Below are 27,313 nucleotides of genomic sequence, written 5' to 3' on the forward strand. Positions count from 1 at the left end.
TGCAAAAATTAAAGGATGTTTCTGTTATGTAATACTTTTAAAATAAGTTTTTTGTTACTTTATTTCTGAGACAACTTTCTACATAAAATGAAAATATCAATAAACTCTCTTAATTTAAATTACTTCTATCGTTATATATTTATATTCATGACTTTTTTATATTTATTTTACAATTTTATTATTTAAATAATTTTTTAATTTAGAATAATTATTTTACTAATTTATCCTTTTAAATGACTTTTTTTAAAATTTAAATATTATTTTAATTTAATCACTTTTTAAAAACCTTACATACTTTTTAATTAAAAATTACTTACAAGATAAGTAGAAGCTATTTACAAAAATATTTTTTATATTTAATTTTATGAATATAATAATAATAATAATAACTTTATTATTTTTTACTGCTTAAAAGAATAAAGTAAACTCAAGTGCACATACGACAGTGTTTTCAGTAGTATTATATATATATATATATATATATATATATATATATATATATATATATATATATATATATATATTAATATTAGTATCGTAACTTAGATCTATAATACATATAAATTAATTTTTATTTATTAAATATAAATAATAATTTTAATTTATTTGATAAAAAATATTAACTGATTAACTAAAAATTTTAAAAAAATTATAAAATTAAATATATAAAATAAGTTTTAAAAGTATAAAAAATAAATTTAAAAAAGAAGTTGGAATGTCAGCCAATTTTATAATGAGACAGGTTAAAATTTTCCAACTACTTTATTGTGACAGATAAATTTGTTCCATTCAATTTTTGATAAGCCAACAGCCAACTAAATAGAAATAGATTAAGCTAACTCTTTTGTCAATCTCTAATCTTAAAAGAAAGAAGTTAGGTATGAACAATAATATAAGTGTTATATTATTCCTATGAAACTTAAAATTATAAAAGATAAAATATAATAAAAAAAAGGTAAAATGTAAACTTTATATTGAAAAATATAATTAACAATTTAAAAGTAATGAATAGTTTACTATGATTTTTTATTTTATTTTAGTATTATGACATTTTTAGCATAATAAAAAATTATAAATGGTAACTAGAACATTCAAAATATCTGGGAAGTGTCCAATATAAATTCTATCTGCATTGAGAATCACACACATAATTTACTATTTTGAATTGCTCATGCTTCTTAGTTTGAATGACTTATATGGATTATGACACTTACAAGAGACTTCATTGAAACTTTTGTAGCATTATGGAGGCCGAGATGGTGAATTATAGCAACAGAATTTATCCTAAAAGTAAAGAGATCATCATAAACAATGTCTATTTTTTCTGTCACTGAGTTTCATCCATGGATGAGTATCATAGACATTGTAAACAATATACAACAGACTAGGGAAGAAATGAGAGGGAAAAAATAATAGCAAAATCAATGATGTAAAGTTCGAGCAAATTTTCCAGAGAGACAGAAGTATATTCAACCATGAAGCTTCTTATTGACATATATGATTTAAGGAAAATGTCTTTTTAACTATTTTTTGACAATTTTTTTACAATAATCTACGTGGTAGCTTGTGATTATCTATTTCAAATATATGAACCAATAAAATAGTGACCCGTAGTCTGTGGTAAAAAAATTATTAAAAAAAATTGTTAAAATATCATTGTACATTATTTAAAAACAGTCATTTCTAGAAATATATGAACACAAAGCACAAGACAACTGTGCAACATTCAGAAGTAAGGAGTCTCAAATATGAACCTAAAAAATGGTGGGAACTGCATAGGTAAGAAGATAACACTATAATGGAAGATCACCTGAATGGCCTGGGAGGCTTCTCTAAAACAGCAGAAAAGAACATTTCTTGATTATCTTTATCAAGCTTTGGAGCAACCACCCATTTGAGTTTCTTATATCTCAGCATTTTGAAGGCCTTCAAGTAATCATACAAATCTTCCTTCAAGCAGAAAAAACTGTCAATCCAAAGCAAACCCCCTGGCCTCAGAACTCTGTCCCAGTCATACAATATGAACTCAAGGAGCACAAAATCAATCCATCCATCAAGAAACCTGGTTGTGTGAATCAAATCCAGGGTGTTGTCAAAAAATGGAAGCCTCTGATTAATAGTCAAGTAGAGAGGAACAAGTCCTCTGAGAGCTATCATTTCATTGAAGGGTGCTCCAAAATTGATTGTGGCAGAAACTATTGTCGCATTGAATTCCCTCATCCTAGCAGCAAAAGTCCCAGTTCCAACACTGAAGTCCAATCCCATTCTGATCTCTCCTGGCTTCATTGCAAGAACATCTGATATAAGGAAATCTGCTGTCTGGTTTGAATCAGATTCCAGGCTCATCCATCTAGGCATCTCATGGCTGGTGAGGTTGAAGCAGTGTGCACACTTGAAGAATCCCTTACCAGTGGTGTTGCCAGCGAGACAAGCAAAGTTCTTGCACCGGTATTGACTCCATCGAACATTTCTATCATCAGGGAGTTTCCACAATGATTCAGTGATGGGAAATGGTTGGTTGTATAGCTTAGGGGCCCTTGAAAAGCACCTTCTCCTTGGTAAAGGATCACAGCCATGAACCATGAGCTTTTGAGCCAGTTTCCAGTCATCATTGCAGATCTCTCCAACGTCATAATCCATGTATTCTTCAAGCTCTTCCTTCATGGCAAAGCACGCATGGCCTATGCTGGTAAAGCTTGCATTAGCACCCATAAAATTTTGTTTTCCTAATCTGTTAGGCTTGATCCTGACATACTTGCGAATCTCTTCTCGCAGAAAGTAATCAGCTGGTTCATCTGATCGGTTCTTTCTTCTCACCAGAGGATGATTGGTGAAGCTATCATTTTGCTGATTATTCCCTTCATTGTGTTGATGAGACGTCGCTGCTGACTCAAGAAGTCCTAATATATCAGCAAGAAATGAAGCTTGCTGGAATGCAAATGATGATGATGATGGATCCTGTTTTGTTTCCCTCAGTTTTTCCATCTGCTCTTCAATTTTCTGAATCACAATTTCAACAGTTATCATCATCACTTCATTTTCATTCCCCTCAGGATTCAGATTTGAATATAAAGACTCAGTACCGAGAAATGACTTGAAAGAGAGGAACTTGGACATGGCCGCAACAGAGAGGAGAAGAGCAAGAGCACCAGGTATAAAGATAAAATAGTAAACACTTCTCCACTTTTTTAACTTAGTATTAACATTCTGTTTTGTCATTCCCTTATCTTCAGGACTGTGAATACCAAAAGATTTCATGCTCTCAAACCGCACACACCTTGAAGTCGACGATATATGCAGTTTCAGATTAACAAATAACTAAATATTTGGAGCTCAAACACAAGATACTCATACAACCTTAGCATAAAAACTGACGTTGAAATAAGAACAGAAAAACAGATCATGAAATTACCTTCAAGTTGATTACTTTGAAGCTGAGAGTATGTTCTCATAATTTATAGAAACAACATGATAAACCAGAATGAACAACTGGATGCAAAGGATACTGAGATAGATTTTTCCATATTCCACGTACATTAATAAATAGAGTTTGGCACTTCTGGTGCATTATCCAAGCACTCTTTTATTGATTGCTTAACAAGTACTTAATTTCAATAAGCCAAAAGGGATTTTCAACCCACAAACCTTTCTTGCATTTCAGGTAATCACAACTTGCTGAAAATAATATTAACAATGTGTGGTGATTATTCAACTCTAGCACAGATATAGAGGAATGCCAATAGCAAGAAACCAGAAAATACTACTGAGGATACACAGCCATAGTTAATGCCACAGCTTCAAGAACAAGCTGGCGCCACATGCATCACCACGTTTAGATCATGTAATGTTCTCAAATGTGCAGTGCAACTTAAGTAAGGCTAAAATACAATTCACTACTTAAAGCTGGTTTGCACAAAACTAGATAAACATCTCACGATTGGAATACGACAACGTGAATATTGGCCAAAAACAAAGAAAAGAAATAGGCAGAAAACCTTGTTTGTCCCGGGAATGAATGAGCTCGAAATGAAAGCTGTCTAGTAATGACGACAACCCCATATGGGTCCATCATTCGAAAACCGGAAAACATAAAGTGTACCACAAGTTCACAACCAATTTCTTAGCCAAATTAGAGAAAGTTAATAAATAAATAAAAAATTAAAACCCCACAAAAGTGAAAGAAAAAGTGTAATATTCTCGCCAAGAGATTCCACACTACTAGGTCAAAGAAACAAAGCTAGAACAAGTAGTACCCGTTATCCAATGTCAAATCGTTACCAAATCATGGTACTAACAAAACGCGATCGCGGATAATTTTCCCTAAAAAAGTAACATTTGGTACAAAGTCGGTCCTTTACCAATAATTCTACACATGTTCCCACCCCCACCTCTTCATTTTCATCTCAATTTTTTTTTTTGAAATAAAAAAACCCACCATCTCCCTTTTACAGGGAAGATTTACATTTTGCATAAAGTTTTGATACAATTTTTCTGAAACGATTTCAGGGACCCAGTCTGATCAAAATTGTAGTTTTATCTCGTCGAGGCCCAAAAAACGAAACTTTTTTTTTATTACAATCAAGATAAAACTGCAATTTTGAAAAGAAAACATTACTGGATGTTTTTCATCTAACTTTCCCAGTGAAACCAAAACCCCGTAAGAAAATTCACCTCCTCCCCCTAGCATCGGCGGCGTACTGCGAGAGCGGCACGACCTCCTGAAGCGGCGTGGACAGCGGCGTGGGCATGGGGGAGTTCCGGCACACGGGGCAGGAGCCGTTGAGCTTGAGCCAGGGGTCGAGACAGCAGAGGTGAAAGTAGTGTCGACACTCGGGCATCATTCTCAGCATCTCCGAATCCTTGTACTCGCAGAGACAGATGGAGCACGTGGTGTCGTAGCCGCCGTCTTTCGCGAAGGGAAACTTGGGGTAGGAGTTTATGACGGACTGTTCGAGGCCGGAGACAGCGTCGTTCTGTCGGGCGCCGTCGTCGTCGTCCTCGGCGACGAAGATAACGCGCGGGAGGACGATGCCATCAGGGGCGTGGGGGTTGTGGCGGCGACGGCGGTGGTTGTTGTTGCGGTGGCGGAGGGTGCGGCAGCAGAGGTAGGAGGAGAGGATGAGGGTGGAGATGAGGAAGAGGACTCCGAGGGCGATGGCGATGGAGTAGCCGAAGCCGAGGTTGGTGAAGTAAGGGGTGGGGGGTGGAGGGGAGAAGGAGTTGAGGGAGGACATTGAAGAGAAGAAGATGAAAAAGAAAAAGAAATAAAAGAAGAAGAAGAAGAAGAAGGATGAGTTGGGAAATTCTCCATTTGTGAAAGGAGAGGGGAGAGAATAGTGTAAGTGTATTATGTGTTTGTTGTGAGGGCCAAAGGAGGTGGGTGGGGGTATTAGCTGCTGCATTTAATACTCTCTATTATGCTTTCAGGAGCCACTCTACTTCCACACCCCATTTAATTCCTTCGCTGGATTCACCATAACGTGGATCAAACACAAGCACCACACTCTCTGCTTTTATCTCTGTCAACCAAGTCTTTTTCGTTCTTCAACTTTCCACTTTTTTTTTAATTTCATTATCAGTTTTTTGTACATTCTTATATTAAAAATAAGGTATGCAAATTTGTTACTTGCAGTTACTAAGAGACAGTTTGGTTTGGATGGCCTTTTGTTGATGGGGGAGGTGAAAATTTTGAACTTGGGCGTGGCTCGGATGAAAAGGATGTGTGGTGGAGCGAAAGGGAGTGTTTGACAAATCATACAACACTTCCGAGGTAACTGGAGCTGTATGTGTACACGCAATCTATTCTACGGATTGCTTGTTTTGTTGAAATTAACGTTAGTTGGACTTCTCAACATAGGTTTTAAACTCACTCTCGCTACCGTTGGTTCGGTTGGGTTGGATCAAGGTGTATCCTCAACTTTGTTACTGATTCTATTATGAACTGCACAAAAGAAGAGAGCTGAGTTGGTAACAAATTATTAGTCCATGATTTAAATTAACTGTCCATTAAGTTATTAATACAGACTTAACCCATAAGAAAAGAAAGAAAAGTCATACCAAACGGTTAGAAATTTGAGGAGGTTTCAAACTGAGCTCTGATATCAGTAATTTATTTTGTTCCGTTTCTATTTATTACACAGGAGTTGGTAACCTCTTATCCTTTATCTTCAAGCATTATGCCGTTACTTAATTTCCACCCTGGTGCAGGACTGAAGGCATTGTTCCATTCCATCCTTGGTACCCTTATTCATGTGAACAATTTATCATTTGTAACATTGTCAATCAATACCTTCAAATTAAGGACAAGTTCTTTTTCAAACTTATTACTGGCTATCTTATAGTATATCTGTTCTACTCACAGTTGGCTATATTGGGAAGAGAACATGTATGTATCAGGTTCAAGGCTTAAAGCCATGTTTTGATGTTTGGTCAGTTCAAAAACAAAATTTAAATGGTAAGAAATTCTTATTGCGAAAACTTATATAAAATAATATCAGTAATTTCTGTCAAATTCTAATAGTCTTTATTTTCTTTTCTTTTCTTTTTCTGTTAAGGAGGAGAATGGCTTGCTGACAAGTAGCTTTGCAGTCTTATTCTGGTTAGTGACTTCTTATGAACTCAGATAGTGATTTGCATGTCCTTGAGAGAAACCTTTTAAATACTAATTGCTTAACCGGTCAAGCAATCACATACAGACACACAATTGTTGGAAGTTCGTAGAAATATTCTTTGAATAATACAGCTCAACTGATTCATAAATTCTCTCATTTTCTATTCCACTCCCTTTGCCACAGTTGGAGCAGAGACTTGCTCAAAATAGCATTGAACCTTTCCACACACAAACTATGTTCAGTATAATATGAAGTTTGCACTCTTCAACAATTAATTAGGAGCACCAAACTGAAGAGGAAATCATCACATGATCCGAAATTATATAATCTTGATCAGTTTTCCCCAAAATTGTTACCACATTCCATAAACTATTACATTTTTTTTATAACTATTACATGGAGATTGCTAGTGCTACATGATCTCTGATTATATAAAGCAATTCAAGAACGATTTGACTTTTACTGATGTTAAAACACTCACCTGGCCATTAATTACTTCTATATTTCAGTCCTTATGCTTACCGGAAGTTCCAAAACAGCAATACTATTTTCAATGAGGAGAGAAAGAAAGAAAAACAAACATCCCCACAATTTCAAAACCGAAACCAGAACAACGTAGAAAACATCTCATTATTTTTGCTATAAGAGTTACACAAATATATTCAAGGAAACTAAACTAAACTAAATCAGCACATGGACCACTAAAGTTTAACCTTCCGTACACAACTCTGCTCCTTAATAGCCTGTGTTGAAATATTAAAAGTGGTGGAGCAGTTCATTTTTACAACAACATGTCTCTTGAACAAGTTCAAGATCTTCACCTGCCCCGGAACTCTGGAGAAGCTACTCATAGTCATCAACCCCGAACCCAGATCCGTCGTAAAATCCGGGCTAGAAACCACCCGATCCGTGATAACATCAATCGTTACATTCATCCGTATTGTTCTTCTAGCCTTTGCCCTCCCAGGTGGTCCTCTTGCCTCCCCCACCATGAGACCACGATAGTACAAACTCGTGGTCGTGTTGCTATACCTAAATGATGCAACGTTGGGGTTTTTCACTGACACATCTGCCACTAGGGACATGTTGGCCCTGGTTTGAAGGGTCATGGTGTTGGAAAGTTCGAAATTTGTGATCCTGACCCCGTTCATGGTGATCACAGGGTCCTTGACACGAAATACTGTGAAGATCAAAACTATGATCAGTATTGCTAGGAGAAGCAGAGAGATCAATGGGCAAGCACATCGTTTGATGAGTTTTTTGTGAGCTTGTCTTTTGGGGTGAAGAGAGGAGTCATCTTCTTCACTGCTTGGTCGCTCTATTGCTGGGGCCAAGGGTCTTGCTTGCTCCCTATCTACCATGGCTGGCTTAATTGGAAAATGGAGTTTGGGTTAATGTCGGAAAACAAAAGTTGTGTTTGTTGTGTTATTTGTGGTGTCGTGTTATTTATGATGTTTAAAGACTTAATGTGTGACCATGTAGGTGGCAGTGTGGGTGGGGCCCATGTTTCATAAAAGCGGTTGACTTTTTTAGCAATGAGTCCACGAATTCGTTTCTGGTTGTGCAGAAATTTCACCGCTTTGACTAATTATTTTCCCCAACCTCCCACACAGAGTACCATATGTGTTAGAATTGGATGATTAATTTTACCTATTTCTTAATAACTTTTAATTAGTAATAAAATATATTTAAAAGAGTGGTATTAGTGTTTTTATTATTGTAAAATTATGAGTGTAGAGCTCAATTTAAGACGTAAATTTTGGAAATTTTTATACGTTTTGGTTAGAAATAAAGAACGTATATTGAAAATGAAAGATATGACAAAAACATTTCTTAACATTTTTCTATATTTGTACATTTTGTTTTTTGTGGGAGTAATCCTCATATCAGTGGAAGAAAAATTTGAGCCCAGCAATCTTGTGTTTTAGTTTATTGCTTACTTACAGAGAAGAGCTTTTTTTTTTCTTTTCAATATCAGTGTAATTTTATTTCATAATGTTTTATTTAATTTAATAAGCAATTAAATTCTATCTTTAATGTAGTATCGAAAATTAAAAAAAAAAGTTTATCTTTGTGAGATTAATTAGGTCTATGTATTATTGGTTATTCTCTCTCTCTATATATATTATAACTTAATCGCTTGAAATCTCCAATATCATTAAATATGAATAGACTTTAACCAATCTTGAAAGTGATGATTTTTCAATATTAAAAAAATTTAATTTCTATCAAAATGAAAATTACATTAGTAAAAGATTGTTCTATATTAAAATGACTTGTCATTTGTTCAAATTGAAGCATTTTGGGACATTATAGCCAAATGAAGTATTTCGTTTGTCTCAAAATAATTATTATAATTTAAGATTTGTTTTATAAAATTAAGATTAATAAATAAATTATTTTTTAAAAACAGTTTTATTAAAATATATTAATTTTCAATAAGAACGTTACTTTTATTCTCTATTAAAAAACAAAAACTTTTAAGAATTATTTAGCAGTAAATTAGAGAAAAAAAATATTTTTATTAAAAGGATTATATATGTTTTTATTCTTTAATTTTAATTAAAGATTTGAAATTAGTTTCGAAATTTTGGTTCAATTTAATTTTTAATTATAAAAAATGTGAATTTAAAATTTTAAATCAAATTTTATTAAATTTATTTATCGTTTTAAATTTTAATATAATATTTAAATTATTTACATATTTTTACCCTAATATTAATTTAAAATTATATTAAATAAATTTAACAAAAAAATGGTTAAAAAAATTAAATTTATACTTTTTAAAATAGGAAAGTAAATTAATTTAAAATTTTGAAAGTTAAGGAATAAGACATATTTAATTTTTATTAAAATTATAAGAATATTAATTTATGTTTCCTTTCTAAACGATAAATTCTTATAAATAGTTAAGTGAAGTAGGTTTCCCATTTGTGATACTACAAGTTTGGTGAAGTGTGTAATAATTCTAATTGCTTACCTTGTGCTTGGGGAAAGCGAATACTCTTTCATTGACCACTTTTAATTTGGTTTTGCCATCTTCCTCTTAAATGACGTATATACACTATTTTCATCAGAAGAAAATCATATATTTCGGAATCAGGAAATTTAATGATTAAAAATCAATTAACGATATTTTTCGTCGTAATTACAATAAATAAAATTAAAATATCGTAATAATTATATATTTAATATTTAAGTTTTATTTCAAGAATAGTTATTAGTATGAGCGTTGTTGTTTGGAGGAGACATGATGGTTCAACCAACTCAATGACCTAACCAGTTTTCACAAAAATAAATTATTATTATTTATTTAATTTAATCTCATTATTAATAAAATATTCAACAAAATTTAATCATTTTTAAAAACGTGACCACTTTTTACTTAGTTAACAATAAATTTTTAACACAAAAATGTGAATTATTTTAATACGTGTAAGGTTTTTTTTTATACAAATATTGTATCTTAGGTATCACTATTTATTTTAATATGTCTAAGGTAGTTAATTAATAATTATTTTTTTATGTAAGGTACTTTATAGCCAATATAATGATATTTTTTAAAATTAATGACATTAGTTTTAAGATATAAAAAGAGACATAAGCTACATGTTAAAAAAATTTCTAAATCAAACAACTTACACATTTTATTAATTAAGATAATCAATCAGTAAACTAACATTGAACATGGGCAATGCATTAGTAGTGGTGGTGATCCCAGAATCTTGCTTTGTCGTGTTTTTTCTTGTGGCTATCATTAATTTGAAGCGTAGATATTTAAACAAAGCGCAGGCAGAAACTAGCAAACGCCGCTTCGATTCTCTCTCACTGTGTGTGTTGTGCCATGGCATTAACAGTCTTTTCTTCAATCAACACGACTCATCATAGCACTTTCATGTTTCCTCTGAAACAACATCATCAGAACCTTAGAATTCACAGGTTGCGATGCAGTGGAACTAACCCCAATGAAGAGTCGCAGCAACCACAGAACAATGCCCTTCTCAAACTTGCATGGTATAGTTCTGAGCTTCTTGGCATTGCAGCCTCTGTTTTCCGTTCACCTACTACTGAGGAACCTCCTCCTCAGCGGCTTCTTCAGACCATTCATCGTGCTGCAGTTGTGGACACCATCAAAGAAGACTTCCAAAGATCCTATTTTGTCACAGGTTTTCCCTCACCCGCTTGCTTAATTTCTCTGGGTTATTTCCAATTTCTTTCCTTTCGTTCTTTAGAGATGAATTTGATACACGAACGATGTACGGTTTCCTCTCTCACAACTCTGCATTACATTTGAGTTCCCGACATGTTTGATTGGCAGATCTTCTACCTGAAGTTTTAAGACTGATAAGCACTTTTTTTTTTAGATTCTAAATGATTATTGCACATTTAATCTGATTAATCTCCCTCTGGTAGTGGTTGATCGGTTGATAAGCTGTATAAAACTGGTACGGTATTTCATTTTCTTGAATGTAAATTGTTTGTTTGGAGTCCCAAGTTAAATAGAATGAACAATTTGATGTGATACTTAGCTTTGAGTTGAACTTTCATCTTATTAAGTTTTAACATTGTTCAAGCCTTCCTTTTAAAACTTGAACTCTTATGTGTAACCTTGGCTTCTATTTATGCATCTTCAGGGTTTGATGGCTAATATATTTTATTGCAAGCTTCACTGAAGCAACTGTCTAGTTACAGGCAAAGACAATATCATTACTAGTATATTTAGAACTTCTCCGTAAGCGATTCTAGGAGAGCATAATAAAGAAAAAGGAAGTGAAATGAGGTTTAACTTTGATAAATTCTTATTCTTTTAGTTTGTGTATAAGCTAATTCTCCAAATCATTGCTTTTCATACAATGACCACTTGACAAGAATAAAACCACACTGATGTTACTAGCAAGTAATTTCACTGTATATCAGACAGTTCACATGGTGAATCTGCTCTTCTCAACCATCAGGAGATCTGACACTAAATGCTTATGAAGAGGATTGTGAATTTGCCGATCCAGCAGGATCATTTAAAGGGCTTCAGCGTTTCAAAAGGAACTGCACTAATTTTGGATCTCTTCTGGAGATGTCAAACATGAAGCTTATGAAGTGGGAAGATTTTGAAGTGAGGACAACTTTTCATTCATTTTCCTACATTTTTAGTTTTACAAGTCTTGTTCCTAGTCAAGAGCATATTGTGTTCATTGCATTTGCTTTCTACTACACATGGATTTAGAAACTCAAGTAAAACATGTTTCTTATTTACCTGTTTAAGGTTTCTTCAAATGCTGATACTGCTTTTACACACATGTTTCCATGATAGGATAAGGGAATTGGCCACTGGCGATTCAACTGTATATTGTCCTTTCCTTGGAGGCCTATTCTTTCTGGTACATATCGAACTTTATCTGCGTACACTATCATAATAATTCATACTAAATGCAATGAAATTTGACCATGTTGATATATGCTGCAGCAACTGGATACACAGAATACTATTTTGATGCACAATCTGGAAAAGTATGCAGGTGATAAAAACTGTCATTTTTGAAGGTACATGTTTCTACCTTTCAGTTTTGATCAATCATCTAAATGTCTACGAAAAATTTCAGGCATGTGGAGCACTGGAATGTTCCCAAAAAGGCATTGTTCAAGCAAATTCTAAAGCCTAGCCGTGGATTTGGCTTAAAAGATTATGTGAATAGGTGGTTGAAAATGGTGCAGATGAAGCTTTAAATTACAATAGTTCTGCATATTACTATGAAATATTGGGTTCTTTATGTAACCGGATGAAGGTCTCTAGCTGCAAATACATAGAAGAATTAAGGATCAACTTGGATACTCCTTGTATATTTTTTAACCAAAAAGGATAAACAGATAGAAGAGATGTAACTTATAACATTTTTCCTTTTATATTTTTGTCCATACATAACAATGCAGTGAATACCGTATGTATTTTTAGTTATGCTTACTGCAATAACTGAGTATTAACTAGTTAGAAAACACCTACGTTTGCTCAATAATAATAACAAATAAATGAAAAATGGGAAAGATAAAAAAATCAATTCCTAAAATTTATTATAAGATTGCAAAATGTTATTTAAAATTAAATTTATTTGATTTGAAATAAGTCCGTTGCGTTAATGAGAAATCAATTATCGTTCCTATAATTTATTAGTACTTTGATTTTGACCAAAATTAATTACCATTCAAAAGTTTACTGTAGAAATATTATCTGAATTGACATAAAAATATAAAAAGTAATAATTGTTATCTCACAAACTTTAAGGGACCTGAAAAATATAGGGTCTTATGTAAGGCAGATAGACCCGTCAGACTAAGGCCAACTTAACTTTAGGAAAGGTTTTTCAGAATTCTTATTCATTTCTTGAGCTCTTTCTCTCTATCTAAAACTCTTTGTCCTAGAATCTTCTCTGTCTTCTCTCTAGATTTTCAGCTCGCTGAATCGTTCAATTTTGGGTTTGAAGGTGCTCAAGCGTTCACCACACCAAAGACTTCCTTTTGAATCGATCGTATTTTCGTTTGGACCGATAAGTCATTTTTCCCCTTCTCTTTCTCTATCTTTGAACCTAGGGCATGCAATGTTACTGGTTGCATGTTACTAAGGGGGTTTCAACTTCCTACTTTCTGCCAAATCAAGCTCTAAGAGCTGTTACTGTCACCACTTTGGTGGTTTGTAGGGTTTGGTTGAGTTCTCGTCGTGTGAGATACTGTATAGGAGCGTTCTTGTGAGCTTGGCAATTCAACTCTGTGGTAAGGGGAACTAGTTATATTTTGTTTGAACTGTATGAGGTGCATGTTGGATAATTTGTGATTTATCTTACTGCTATGTTATATTTTTTGGTGGTGAGCATGTGGAGTTGCATTGGTTGAAAATGTGAAAGTTGTGTAACCATGGTATGCTGAATATCATTTGACTTGGATGAGCTTGTTGGATGTACTGGATTTTTGGTTTGGAGTAAGAATTCTGTAAAATAGTCAATGAGGATAGTGAGTGGGTGTACAAGTACTGTTTTAGGTTTTTATGAGGGGAAGTGAGGTATTGGAATTGGGCATTTGGAGTCTAGAACACTATAGGACAGTTTGGATGACTTAAATAAATTATTTGTGACTTGTTGGGAGTACTTTGTTGGTAGGATAGAAGAACCTTAAAAACCTGAGTTGGCACATCCCTGATCATAGAGCAGTCCTGGTCTGATCCAGTTAGTTGTGACTAGTCATATGTGCTGGTGTCGAAGGTGAGTTTGATGTGTTCAGACATTGGGTTCTTCTCCGATGACCAATTGGGCAGTTTGGCTAGCTTGGATGAGTCAATTAGAACTGGTTAGGGTCATAAAGCTGAGTAAAGTCATGTGCAACATGGTAGAATTGAAATTGGGTTCTTGGGTTAATAAAATTGGAGCTTTAAGTTAAAAGTTAGTTATTGATACTTTAGAATCATGTTAATAACGCTTTGAAATCCTCTAGACAAGTTTAACTAGGTACAAAATATGAATTAAAGGTATTAGAGGTTGGAAGAAAGGCCTAGAAGTGGTAAGGAGTGGGTGAGTAGGTAACTCTGCAGAAAATTCGTTCTGCAGATTATGCAGAGTCGCTATGCGAGTTGTCTCGCATAGCGAAGCCCTATAGAGGGTGCTCACTGTCTGGGAAATTCACTGTGCGAGCTGGTGCGTTGTGTGAATGACCAGAGAGTGTTGCTCTTTGTTTATCGATCTGCATAGCGAATCTAGTTGTTGTGCGACTGGTGAGGATCTGGAACAATTCCTATTTTAATTCGAAGTGCGAGATGGGTGCATAGCGAGAAGTCTTGGGGGTGTGTTCTCTGTCTAAGCTCTCGCAGAACGACTTAGGTGTGCTATGCGAGAGGACCTCATGCCTGTAGCCTTTGCGAGCTAATTCGCATAGCGAATTAACTGGGTGCGCTATGCGAGACTCATTGGTCTCGCCTTGCGAGTGGGGTGCGCTGTGTGATTCCTTTTGGGTCAAGTCTCTTCTTTTGCTTTCCTTTGATTGAATCCAGTGTGTGGAATGCATAGTATGATATGATCATGTGATAGTGTTGGAGGTATGCGAGTGTATGAAATATGTTTGGATTTAATGTGATAATATGATGATATTTAGTTATTTATGTCTTGAGTTAATTTTCAAAATGACAATATAGTTCATAGACATAATTCCATGATCCTTAGGGAGAGGATACATGATGGTGACCTGGTAATATGTAAAACGATCCAATGGTATCAAGTAGAGAGGATTGATCCATGTATATATACAAAAATTGACATTTATACACATCCTCTCCCTGGAGATATGGAGTTAGTGCATTTACACAGGGTTATATGTTTTCTTTCAGGATTCATTAATTTTTAAATTCATGACAAATTCGAATACTTTTAATTAAGTTTTTTATTTAGTCATTTCTTAGTTTATTGACTATATAAATTTAAGTATTTTTCTTAATTTTTAATACACGAAGACAAGAAAAGGAGACGATAAAAAAATATCAATCATATCACTCACATAATAGAAAAAAAATAACCCACTAAAAGCAATATAGGATAAAAAAAATCATCTAGTTGAACAGGGTTTGCTCCATTAAACTGCTTCAAAACAGGGGTTTATTGTAGAAATTCCATATGATATTGGAAAACAAAAAAGAAAGTTTGTGAAACATCAAGACATTTTGCATTGACCTTGATCAACAAAAGGATAAAAAGAAAAAAAAAAGTAATTTAAATGCTTTAATTTTGTCATCTAAGCCGTATCCATTTTCTGAACTGCTTCAAATGCTGCGGACGCTGCCTTGTCCAAACCTAACTTCTGCAACTCACTTGAAAAAACATCTGCATCTGTCTTGCTTATTTTGTAGGGGCTATGGTGAACATCAGGAAACGAACCATTTGTAACATCTTCCTTATACTCCAGTAAAGCTTTATTGATGACGTCTCCTACACGTGCATACTGCTTACAGAATTTTGGAGTGACCTAAAAAAATCATCACCTCAAAATTAGCAAGGAATCCAATAATGTCTGAAAGAAAAACAAGGTTACAAGATGCTAGAAATACCTTTGCATGGTGGGGGTGTTGTAGCATACCAAGCAGATCATGGTAAACCAGCACCTGCGTGAACAATGAAACTAAATTATAAATCCTCTGTTTTCCCTTTACTGGGAAAGGTTTCTTTTGTTTCTTCCCAAGAAAAGCAAATATAAAATTGAAACTCAAACAATGCCGCCCTGTTCAGTTATCTGAAAATGACTAAGGGATAATCAAACTTCTAGCCAAGAACTTATGATACTCGTTAAACTAACTCATTTAATATTTAGTCAATTATTTTATAGGTAAGCTCAGTTAACACCAGATTGTTTTAGTCAATTTTTGATAGTTAAACTTCGTTAACATGCTACCATCCGAGTCAATTTAACTATTGAAATTGATTAAGAATGACAGCCTTAGGTGTTTCCACAAAATGAAAATCAAGATGTCACAAGAATGTATCTGCATAACACCGCCATCAAAATTCTATCATTTTTATTGACTATTATTTTTTTTAAAATAGATATTAATAGGAAATTATTTAAATCTTACTAGTATAATTTTTTTTAAATAAAAAAAGAAATATCATAATTTTTCTTGATCGTAATAAAATAATTAAAAGACTTTTATTTTATAATTGTTTAATTCCACTTTATAATAAAAATACATATTTAAACAAACTAAATATTAAATGAAGAGGACAAACATAAATGAAAAAAATAATACATCGTTGTTGTTTTGTTTAAGAACAGAAACAAAAATCTACCCATAAAATTTATTTATTTTATTGAAATATTAGTCATTTGAAATTAGAAATATCACCAAAATTTTTATAATTTACTGCTAACCTGGACGTAAAAGAAATCAATTAGCATTAACCAGAAAAATGGATGCGTAGTAGAAGAACAGTCATGAAAAAAAGGTATAATTGCATATTTTGGTTAAATACATGAAAACGTGTAAATGCACAATTTTTACTCAAAGGGAAATAACAACACAAATTACAGTAATCTTATCTGTAGTTATAGATGGTGGATATACTCAAAACCAATTTAAACATATTAAAGCCCAACACAGCAAGATGACGAAACAGCAAACGCCTTCAAATAAAGCAAAGATAGGCAAAAAAAATTAGTTACTAATGTAAGCCGCACTCATCTTTCACTCAAAGAAAAATAGAAAGAACATCTCAATAACAGAACACTAGCAAAACGAAGGGAAATCAATCCAACTGACCTGTCCACTGCAAAAGGGTCCAGCACCAATTCCAATTGTGGGAATTTGAAGGGCTGCCGTTGCTGCGGCGGCAACGGGCGGAGGCACACATTCCAGAACAACAGAAAAACACCCTGCTTCTTGCAAAGCCAATGCAGTCTCTACAACCTATACAAATACATTCCTTTCAGTTTCAGAACAACAATAGAATCAATCAATTCCCAAATAGATGGACGAGAGAGAGAACCTTAACAGCACTGGCAACATTTCTTCCTTGAGGTCTAAACCCCCCTAAAACACTAATGGCCTGAGGAGTAAGACCCACATGGCCCATCACAGCAATTCCAGCCTCAACAATAGCCTTCGCAGCAACAATTCTGGAAGGAGACCCTCCTTCAAGTTTTATCGCATCCATTCCCCCTTCCTTCAGAATCCTAACCGCTGTATCCACCGCCTGCAGCACTCAAAAACATTCAACCATGGCTGAAACAATTAAACAAACACCACATGCGCACGAACAGCACCTGATTGGGATCGGACTCGTAGGTTCCGAAAGGCAAGTCCCCGACGAGGAGCGGCGTCTTGGCGCCACGTGCCACGGCGCGGCAGTGGACAAGCATCTCGTCGAGCGTGATGGGAAGCGTGGTGTCGTGGCCGTGGACCACCATGGCAGCGGAGTCGCCTACGAGACAGATGTCGACGGCGGCGGTGTCGAGGTGGACGGCGGCGGGGTAATCGTATGCGGTGACCATGGTGATAGGTTGGGATGATTTGTGCTTCTCTCTCAAATGCCTGAGCGTGACTCGCTTGTTCGGGGTCTGCGCCGTGGGACCCGAATAGACGGTGTTCTCGGGAACGTTGCTGAAGCTCCGCAGAAGACTAGCCATAGAGCCACGAGAAGCGTTTCTCGCTCGCAACAAAGACGCCATTGTGCAGTGAAGAATGAAGGGAAGGGGAAACGGAAATTGTATTCACCAACTACTTTCAAATCTTGTGATCATCACTACTGTATGTTGACTCTCGTAAAAAAAACATAAAAATGTCTCTGTTTCTGCTGTTGTTCGGGTTTTAAAGCAAAATATATGGAGATGCGGGGTATCGATCCCCATACCTCTCGCATGCTAAGCGAGCGCTCTACCATCTGAGCTACATCCCCATTCGATTACTTATGAAATCTATGTATAATTACTTTATACTGGAATATGAATTAAGTGCATAAAAAAGTTATTAATAGTATATATTTATAGCATTATCTTTCAGAAAAAGATTTATAAAACAACAAGTAATACACTCAGTCCCATAAAAAAGTCATACAACTAATACTTAATGGCATAAAAGAAAGACGAGCATACGTTTATGAAGTTTACAAGCATACATATGAAGAGTGGTTTTATTATAAGACGATGTACATATATAGTTTGAGGAAGATGCAAAAGGGTGGAAAGATACATATAAAAGGAAAGGAAATGATGGTGTTGGAAGGAAGGCTTAGGCAAACATGGTAGAGAGGGTTGGAAGCTTGATCTCTCCGCTGTGAGAGAGAGGAATGGTGAAGTTGCCAATGACAGGAAGGTCAATAATGAGACGAATGTCGAGTTGGTAGTCGATGTCCCAGTCGGCACCAATGTCCCTTGCTAAGGACATTAATATGCTGTATGGAACCTTAACTGGCACATCCACCATGGTCGTGTCCTTTGACTTCAAAGATCCTGGGTCTGGAATTGTCCCTGATGCTATCTCCCTTCACCACACAACACAAAAACATAAAAAAAAAACCTTGTTTACAATATTATTGAGAATGCATTTATCAACTGCTGATGCATTTCTGTTTTCGTTGATTGAATAAAAGTCTTAAATAAAAGATTTAATTAAATTTGAGTACTTCGTAAACTCGATGGTGTTGATATTTTTAATTGAGTTTTTGTTATTTTTTATTATTAAATGTTCAAAATTTTATATATTTTTAATTAAATACCTATTTTTCGTAATTATTATTTTGAATAATTTTATTCTTTTATTAAAAAAGTGTTGTCGTTTAAAATATTTAAATCTTAAAGATATTTTAAGAGTAGTTTTCTTTAATAAATCAGATTTTTAATTTTAGTACATGTAAAATTAAGCCGACAGCTCTTCTGTTCTCATAAGATTCGGAATTTTAAGGTTATAATAAACTTTTACAAATATTCTTTAATTAACGCAGTTTTACTCAATTAAGTAAGAATTGTTGGTTGTTTTTAATTGGTGAACTGGTTTAAGGTCTAGGATTTGTGATAATTTTAATTGGATAAACAATAAGTTTAGTGTAATATATATGTTTTTATTTTACTTTTAGTAAAATAAGATTTTTTTAATTGAATCCACTTTTAGACTTAGCAAAATTTAATTAAAGGTTAATTAATTATTATAATTAATTGTCCTTCTGATTAAATATTAAGAAGTGACAAACAGTGAATTAATAGAATTGAAATTGTGAATTAATGAAATTAAAGTTGTGAATTAAAATTATGATTGATGAAAATAAAATCAAAATTATTATATTAAAATTGTATCTATTTACCCATTTTAATTTGATTTGTATATACTTACAGTTTATCATGAGTGTTTTCTAACTAAGTTCATAATTTATTTATTCTTTTTATTTTGCAGAAAGTAAATTTCTTTTTTCATATATACTTTACTTCCTTGTGAGTTAATTTGAGAATTGAAATAGAGTGTAATTTATGTAACAGTGAGAAAGGGTACCTTGACGCGCTTTTGAAAGAGTATCTGATCTCACATATGGGTATGGGAGTTGAATAAGGGTTACGAACAGCTACCTTCACCAAGTATTCCATGCTATCTTTGCTCACGCGCTTGAAGTCCACATCGCTCACACTCGCCTCAGGCTTCGCCATCTCGTTTACCTTCTCCGACACGAAGTTCTTCGCTTTATTCAACAACTGCGACATTTTTTACTTTGCAACAATACTCTTAATACTGGAACTCTGAAGAACGTAACTGATGCATAACCAATTTATATAAGAACACCTAAGTGAAATCCCTGTCCTAGTATGCCAGTACGAGGATCTGCTACTGACACGTGTGTTTCTTACCAGTACGTGTCGCACGTGTCCCACTTTCGGCAATGATCATCATCGAGGTGTCGAAAATACCGGAAGTAAGAAGAGTATTTAATGGTATTTTTAATTAGGAAAATGTTTCTTGAACAACCATTTTTGACAACATTTAGACACGCGCACACGTGTCAAAATCTGAATGGTCTAGTTGGAAAAATTAAATGAAAATGGACCACTCAGATTTTGACACGTGTGCGCGTGTCTAAATGTTGTCAAAAATGGTTGTTCAAGTATCATTTTCCTTTTTAATTATGAATAACAAACTAATATTTAAATTATGCACATCATATAAATAACATATTTATACTTATGATAAAATAATAAATGGAAATTTAGTATAAAATATATTATAATTTCTTTCCATACTAAATAATATTTTTAAGTGTAAAATTTATATTTCAATTTATAATTCATAATGTAAAAATTTATGGTATAAAATTATTTTTAACTATCTAAAACTTTTGAAAATATATTAAACCATAAAATATAAATAATTTAAAAGATCAATATAAGTGGCCAAGTAGACATTGGAAAAGACACACAACCATTTAGAATGCCAAATATGTAAATTCTTTATAGAACGTTAAATTTAGCGAATGTTATCATTTTTGGTACGAGTGGATTTGAGGTAAAAATATATGTATAAATAGATTTTTTTTAATGATTTTGGTTAGTAAAGATTATGAGACGTATTATAATTCTGATTTTGTTTCATTTGTGTGATCTATTTTCTTGTAACAAAGATTTAGAATTTAAAAATTTAATATTAATACTCTGATTTATAATATAAAATATATATGATTTTAAAGTTTAATTATATTAATAATGTAAAATTTTATATTCTACATTATAATAATAAATTATCATACATGGTGTAGCGATTTGAGTCCTTAAATTAAGCTTTACACATAGTCGTAAAGATCATTAAATTTTAATAACAATTATATTTAAAATGTTCATAAAATGATATATTAATTAATTAATTAATAAGATAGTATGAACTACTAATATAAAAATGACCATCAAATTGAAAGCATATTGTGTCACGCACTTTAACTTTTTAACGGCATAAGTAGATACAACTACCTAGCTAGTTTCAATAAATTCCTTGGACCGGCATATAGGAGCTTTCTTGATATTATGAAATTTCTTACTTTGTAATCTTATGATTTCTTTAATATATTTCACCAATATGAGTAGGCATTAATAAACCATGTATTTAAAACATATGTATCCATTTTATATATATCGGCATAACATTAGCTACTCCTGGATTAGGTGAATACATTTGACTAAATCCTTCACAATCTCATCGTAATATGCTCAACTTAATTAGCTTTGAAAGGTATTATTGTAAATATATAGATCCACGAATATGATTGGCAATATCAATCCATATATGATTCTTGGGAACTACATCGTACATCTCAATTACAGCAATTAGTTAATTGGAAATCAAATTAAGATACTAAATATAGGTAATGAAACTAGGGTTCTTGATGGATGAAGGTTTTGTTTTTTTTTTTTATATAGATGGAAGTACATCACATGTATGTGTAAATACATATACACACATATGCATGCATGTTGTGGCTATAACAGAGAAGCAGGAGAAGTGTTGTTATTGGATCCTAAGCTAGAGAGAAACTGCATTTGCTTGAGAAGAGGTGTTAGGGTTTCCATGAGTTTTTCGCATGGATGATTGTGAATACCCTCGTAAGTGGTCACCACTATGCTTGTGTCTTTAGACAACCTTTGCACCTGTTTCTTCACATTACATGTATGATGCGTGCAGCGGTAGTAGCTTCTTTATTTTCCAATGCACAACCAATCCAACAATATCAGTGCTCTCACCAGAAGAATTAAATGGTAATTTAATATCAGATATCATATATATATATATATATATATATATATATATATATATATATATATATATATATATATTCAAACAATTATTTGTTGTAAAAGTTTAGACAATTGTTGCTAAATAACGTTAATCCACTCATCTTAGATAATGGGATGTAATTTTGTTTGGAATGGAAGGATCTGTCCTATGATTGCTTATAGTTAGAGTTATTAGTAATATAAAATCCTTTTCTCTAATTAAATCATATATATTTTGTGTTGATTAAGAACTTAAGAAGTCGTTTGGTTCGAGAAGATAATTTTATTTTATTCTTTTATTAGCTGTATTTTATAAAAAGAATATAAATAAGCTATTTTTACTAGTTTTTGTTTTACAAATTTTTAAATTAGTAAAATGAAAAAAGTCTCACCCGAAACTATTTTTAATAAATAAATTGTTAAAAATACTCTAAACACTGACAAAATTTAATAGCAACGAGTCATGGAAAAATCAATATAAAAAACTATGAGCGAGTTCTAAATCAAAACTTTTAAGACAATAATTTTGTAGACTTTCTTTTTTATATACTATTATTAATATGAAACATAAACTTAAATTAAAAGTATATTTTTTTAAATCAATATATATTATTTTATTGATAAAATGAAGTTGTTAAACAAGTATTTTTTTTATCAAGATGTCAAAATATATTTTTTCTTTTCATATTTGTCCAATGATCTTAATTATTAATAGTAGTTTACATAAATTGTAGATTAGTAAGTTAAATAGGCATTAAATGTACTCAATAACTATAAGCCAGTCATTAACAAAATCACAAGTGAAAAAACACCCCTTATATGTTATTTTTACTATTAATATACGTTATGTTGCTGACCACATTTATAATTTTTTAAGATTATTTTCCCATAGTAAATATTTTTACATTTATGTTTCTCGTACACCTTAATTTTCACTATTATTTTCATCTCCGTATTTCTTTCGTTCCAAATCCAAGTATACATGTATACTATAACCAAGGGTGATATTAAGATCCCTTTTGTAATTTTTAAGTTCAAATTAATTGGTGTTGCAGCACATGCATGCAACTCGGTAAGCTTCGGAGAATTTACTGCTCAGGTATAATTTTTCCTAGAAATTATCGGAATAGATAAATTGTTAAAAATATATAAAATTGGATAAGTCTAGTTTCAAAAACACTATTTTGTCTTGAATAAGTCGTATTCTATAAATACAAGTTTAACCTTTTATTTCTCACAACAAAAAGTTATGTTTAAGATACGCAGTTTTATTTCATATAAATTTTATATTGAAGTCATGTTTGATAAATATAAAATATGTTTATTAAGTATAATTTTAATAAAAAAAATAAAAATAAAAATTATAGTTACCAAATATGATTTCAATAAAAAAATAAAATGCAATTTTAATAAAAAAGATTAAAACTATGTTTACAAAACACAGTACAAAAAAGATATAAAACAAAATTCGTGTATATTAAACAAGAATTTTTATTATTAAAATAAAAAGTTGAACATGTTTTCAGAATAAGGCTTCTTGAATTGGAAATCATTTTTTCTTCAAGTAAATTTACCTAATTTTATGACTTGTTTTAATACAATTTATATAGTAATTTTTTCAAAAAATTACCTTAATGGTTAAGTGCAGCTTGTTTATATACGTAGATAACTCTTCATAAATTCATGATGTTAATTACTTTTTCAGTATATAATATAACACTAATTAACATCACTTCATCAAGAAATAAAATACCATTCTCTTCCTTTGAGAGTAAACTATATAAACACAACCATGCATGAATGCAAAGTGAAAGAAAGCTAATTTAGTTTATCACAAACCTGGGATGCATGTTGTTCTTCACAGCTTTCTGCCCATACTTCCTCCAGCGATAACCATCATCCAGAATATCATCTGCACTTCTAGTCTGAAACGCAAATCTGGGTCGTGTTGTCTTCTTCCCTCTGCTTCCTTTCCTTTTTTCTTTATCATTCTTTTCATCCACGTGAGCACCGTTTTCTGCGATCAAAGCACACGACAAGGATGATGAAGACGAGGAAGATGAAGACGAAGAAGAAGCGTATTCCATCGTGGGCTTGGCATTCCCAAGGAAACTGTTTTGGCTAGAGAAAAGGCTAACCCAGTCTATGTCATCATGCAAGCCTTGAGGCTCCAAAGGGTTTTGCATCATTGACGTGGGAGTGAAAACGAAGGGAGAAGAGTTTGGAGGGTCTTGGCTATCCATCGATGAACAAAAAATGAGATTGTTTCGAGGTTGAAATTTATAAAGCAGAAAGATGGTGGAAAGTAGAAGAGGTTGGACAGCCACTCGTATACTCGTATGTGTATGAAGAAACTGAGAACATGCATTGGTGATAACGAAAGATATGCATGTTGGTCACGTCTTCTAAATTTGTGTCACAGCATGCATGTACTTGAATTACAGAGCAGTTGAACAAAAGTAGTTGAAATTTAGTTGAGTTTAGCATTGTGTGTAACATAGGTCACTGAACTGAATTAACCAGAATAAGGGTTTTGTTTCTATCTCAATGTTTTAACCATATTCCTACACATGTTGAAATCATGCGCTGTTTACCAACCCCAGATTTGACCACTTTGGGTCCTCTTTTGACACTTTTCGATGCTTCAATTTTAAAAACCAATATACATTTTAAATTACATCCAATAAAAACTCAAGAAAGGAACTTTTAAACGTATATACACGGATTGAATAAAAAAAATGATAAACGTTGTAGAAAGAAAAATACTATATATATATATATATATATATATATATATATATATATATATATATATATATATATATATAAAAGATACTAAAATTGAAAAAGTTTGATGATGTGATGTGAGTTATGTATTGTGAGTTCATTGATGGATTGCAAGCTTGGAAATGAAGTAGGATATATATATAGAAAATAATATTTTTAATAGTAAATGGTCTATCTTGTGTTATTTTAAGGTCAATGGTGATTTGTAATTTACTAATATTTAATTGGACAATAAAATCTATCTTTTATGTTTAGTTTGAGAGTTTGTTTATGAAAAAATGACTTGGACTAAATTCATGCATATTCAATTTCTTTTAAATTCAAGTATAAGAAATACATATTCTTTAAATCGATATCACTTGACATGATATTAAGGATGCATATGATATTGTCCTTGAAAATACTTTTTGGACATTAGGTAAGGGTGATTATATTAATCTTTGAAATGATCGTTGGTGTTTTGACATTTGCATATCTAAACTAGCTAGAATTCCTTTTCGTTAGAGTAAGCTTATATTCTGTTGTTAGTTCGGTTTGGATAAGTACTCATTAGAACCTTTTTTCTTTTGTTTCCCGTTTATGTGATTTTTCTTCTTTAATGGTTAATGAGGATGAGGATATGACTAATTACATTTTGGATGATACTATGTGTTATTGATTATTTACAAGTGTATCAAATCGTATAAATAATAAAATGGATAAGTCCATATATAATTTCCCCTGTAGACTTGTGTTGTTTAGAAAAAACTACGTTGATTTATTGATTTAGGTTAAAGAAATAACTTTTGAATAATGAAAAGAATTAAATTTTACCATAATTCTTCTAAGATTTAGAATGCAATTAAATGTATGAAAGTACTTATGCGATAAAGGCTTCACTATGGTTAGTGTTGATAGGGGGAGCTATGTATAGCTGAACCCATATCTCACATATGTGTTTTTGATGATGACAACATAAATGTTATATAGTACCTTGCACAAATGGCAAAACTGTTGTTTGATTATATCATTGATTGTGCTTGGAATATATGTATGTGTATTTATTGTTTAAAAATGAATCATTGGATAAAACACTTTGCACATTGCATATCTGCAGGAATTAATCGATTATTATGATTGTATAATCTGTTACAATTCATCAAATTTCAATATATGCTTAACAGTGACAAAACACCAAGTTTTAACTGATTAGATTATGGGTATAATTAAAACTCGTGGTTATGCCTGCACATGTTTACTGAGTGCATTAATGTGTTTTAAATGAAAAAGTTTTCAAAATTTGCTTAAGTATGGAACTTAACCGATTATGTTAATTTCCTAATCGGTTAAAATGCGTTTTGTATGAAAACCTTTTTCATGGATAGCCTTAACTGTCATAATGGTCATATTTTTAAATGCTATGAGTTATATGTTTTAATCAATTGATTACATGCACTTTTTAATTTGTTAAATGTTGTGAAATGTAAATTTGTTAGTGCTGAAGGAATTACTTAACCGATTACATGATATGCATAATCGATTAAATTGCGTTAGACTTGAGAAAACTATAAATAGACGCATTGCTCTCAATATTCAACAACTTTATGATTCACATCTTTAATATCATATTTGTTTGTTCAGATCTTAATTGTCGGAGCATCCTGAAACTCTCCAAGAATCAAGATTACTACATTTGGAAGAAATTCTCAAAGATTCTTGAAGAATTGAAGTGTTGTCATAGGCTGATCATATATGCACTTTGAGGTGTATTTTCTGGAGATCATATTTATTTGCAATCAAGGTTGATTGTGTTCCTTGTTGCTGCGGCCAGGAAGAGGACTTGGTGAAGTTCGTTGACTTAGAGTGTGGTATCACTAAGGGTGACAGATTGAGGGTGTCCTTTTTGGGTTGCTATAGTTGATTTAGAGTTAAGAAGGAGAGTACATTAAGAGGAGTGATCTCTGTATGTCTTGCTTGTAAGAACTCAATCAATATAGTGGAATCCTTTCAATCTAAGGTTGATTGAAAGAAAACTGGACGTAGGTAGTTTGGCCGAACTAGTATAAACATTAGTGTGAATCTCTCTTTCCCTACAATTTTACATTGTCTTTCATTCTTTATTGATTGCATTCCAAGAAAGCTTTAAAGATTTCAAAAAGGTTTTTAAAAGAACAATTTTTATAAAGGGAAACCAATTCATCACCCTCTTGGTTGAGACACTTGACCTACTTTTTTTCTACAGTTAGATTTCATGCACCAAATTAATATGAAAACACAAAACATTATTCTTCTAATTTCTACTTGATAATTGACATTATATCATTGTTTTTATTTTATTTATTTTTATCTTTTATTGAGATTTTTGTTATTACTTTTAAACAATTAAAGTTTTTATTTAATAAATTGGGAAATAGAAATATTTAGTTCTTCTTTGTGAAAATATTATGTAGATAAGTGAAAATCACTAAACTTTGAGTATATATCAACAAATTCAGTTATCTTACTTCAATTATAAAAATAAAATAAATGAGAATCACTTTAGATTGAAGATTATCTTAATAAAATCAGTTGTAAACAAACTTGGTTACTTCAATTACAAAAATCAAGTACAAATTTCAGACCCAATCTAGTTATGAAAGTCTTTAAATAAAAGACTTCATAGAGTTAAAAATTAA

General features: G+C 32.4%; 7 protein-coding genes and 1 non-coding gene across 11 annotated transcripts; 1 reads left to right on the forward strand and 7 right to left on the reverse strand.

Moving 5' to 3' along the window:
• Positions 1–1,615: 1,615 nt before the first annotated feature.
• LOC108346439 (probable methyltransferase At1g29790) lies at positions 1,616–4,101 on the reverse strand. Of its 4 annotated transcripts, XM_052868017.1 has the most exons (3): positions 3,996–4,101; positions 3,084–3,277; positions 1,616–3,000 (listed from the first exon to the last, which is right to left on the reverse strand). In XM_052868017.1, the coding sequence occupies exon 3, from the start codon at positions 2,983–2,985 to the stop codon at positions 1,807–1,809; it is 1,179 nt and encodes a 392-aa protein (XP_052723977.1). In that variant the 5' UTR covers positions 2,986–3,000; positions 3,084–3,277; positions 3,996–4,101; the 3' UTR covers positions 1,616–1,806. The 4 variants fall into 4 exon arrangements, with proteins under 4 accessions (XP_052723977.1, XP_052723975.1, XP_052723978.1 ...); XM_052868015.1 differs by having other exon boundaries at positions 1,616–3,277; positions 3,996–4,095; XM_052868018.1 differs by lacking the exon at positions 3,084–3,277 and having other exon boundaries at positions 3,413–4,088.
• Positions 4,102–4,288: 187 nt separating this feature from the next.
• On the reverse strand, positions 4,289–5,482 carry LOC128193855 (RING-H2 finger protein ATL67-like). Its single transcript, XM_052868019.1, has one exon. It carries the CDS (start codon positions 5,400–5,402, stop codon positions 4,668–4,670), a length of 735 nt encoding a protein of 244 aa, XP_052723979.1. The 5' UTR covers positions 5,403–5,482; the 3' UTR covers positions 4,289–4,667.
• A 1,731-nt stretch (positions 5,483–7,213) lies between these two features.
• On the reverse strand, positions 7,214–8,271 carry LOC108347530 (late embryogenesis abundant protein At1g64065). The gene has a single exon (XM_017586825.2). The coding sequence runs from the start codon at positions 7,970–7,972 to the stop codon at positions 7,313–7,315; it is 660 nt and encodes a 219-aa protein (XP_017442314.1). The 5' UTR covers positions 7,973–8,271; the 3' UTR covers positions 7,214–7,312.
• A 2,122-nt stretch (positions 8,272–10,393) lies between these two features.
• Positions 10,394–12,567, forward strand: LOC108347091 (uncharacterized). Its single transcript, XM_017586214.2, has 5 exons — positions 10,394–10,777; positions 11,567–11,721; positions 11,920–11,986; positions 12,073–12,124; positions 12,209–12,567. Exons 1-5 carry the CDS (start codon positions 10,456–10,458, stop codon positions 12,330–12,332), a joined length of 720 nt encoding a protein of 239 aa, XP_017441703.1. The 5' UTR covers positions 10,394–10,455; the 3' UTR covers positions 12,333–12,567.
• A 2,623-nt stretch (positions 12,568–15,190) lies between these two features.
• Positions 15,191–18,045, reverse strand: LOC108346278 (3-methyl-2-oxobutanoate hydroxymethyltransferase 1, mitochondrial). The gene is made up of 5 exons (XM_017585316.2): positions 17,394–18,045; positions 17,117–17,323; positions 16,891–17,037; positions 15,685–15,738; positions 15,191–15,602 (listed from the first exon to the last, which is right to left on the reverse strand). The coding sequence occupies exons 1-5, from the start codon at positions 17,796–17,798 to the stop codon at positions 15,372–15,374; spliced, it is 1,044 nt and encodes a 347-aa protein (XP_017440805.1). The 5' UTR covers positions 17,799–18,045; the 3' UTR covers positions 15,191–15,371.
• TRNAA-AGC (transfer RNA alanine (anticodon AGC)) lies at positions 17,953–18,025 on the reverse strand. The gene has a single exon. It is a non-coding gene; the product is annotated as a tRNA-Ala (tRNA).
• Positions 18,046–18,169: 124 nt separating the features above from the next.
• On the reverse strand, positions 18,170–19,860 carry LOC108346279 (desiccation protectant protein Lea14 homolog). Its single transcript, XM_017585317.2, has 2 exons — positions 19,612–19,860; positions 18,170–18,610 (listed from the first exon to the last, which is right to left on the reverse strand). Exons 1-2 carry the CDS (start codon positions 19,815–19,817, stop codon positions 18,358–18,360), a joined length of 459 nt encoding a protein of 152 aa, XP_017440806.1. The 5' UTR covers positions 19,818–19,860; the 3' UTR covers positions 18,170–18,357.
• Positions 19,861–21,396: 1,536 nt separating this feature from the next.
• On the reverse strand, positions 21,397–24,115 carry LOC108347334 (probable WRKY transcription factor 24). The gene is made up of 2 exons (XM_017586502.2): positions 23,712–24,115; positions 21,397–21,792 (listed from the first exon to the last, which is right to left on the reverse strand). Exons 1-2 carry the CDS (start codon positions 24,113–24,115, stop codon positions 21,579–21,581), a joined length of 618 nt encoding a protein of 205 aa, XP_017441991.1. The 3' UTR covers positions 21,397–21,578.
• Between the last annotated feature and the right edge of the window lie 3,198 nt (positions 24,116–27,313).

This window comes from Vigna angularis, chromosome 9 (assembly GCF_016808095.1).
Source record: "Vigna angularis cultivar LongXiaoDou No.4 chromosome 9, ASM1680809v1, whole genome shotgun sequence".
NCBI lineage: Eukaryota > Viridiplantae > Streptophyta > Magnoliopsida > Fabales > Fabaceae > Vigna > Vigna angularis.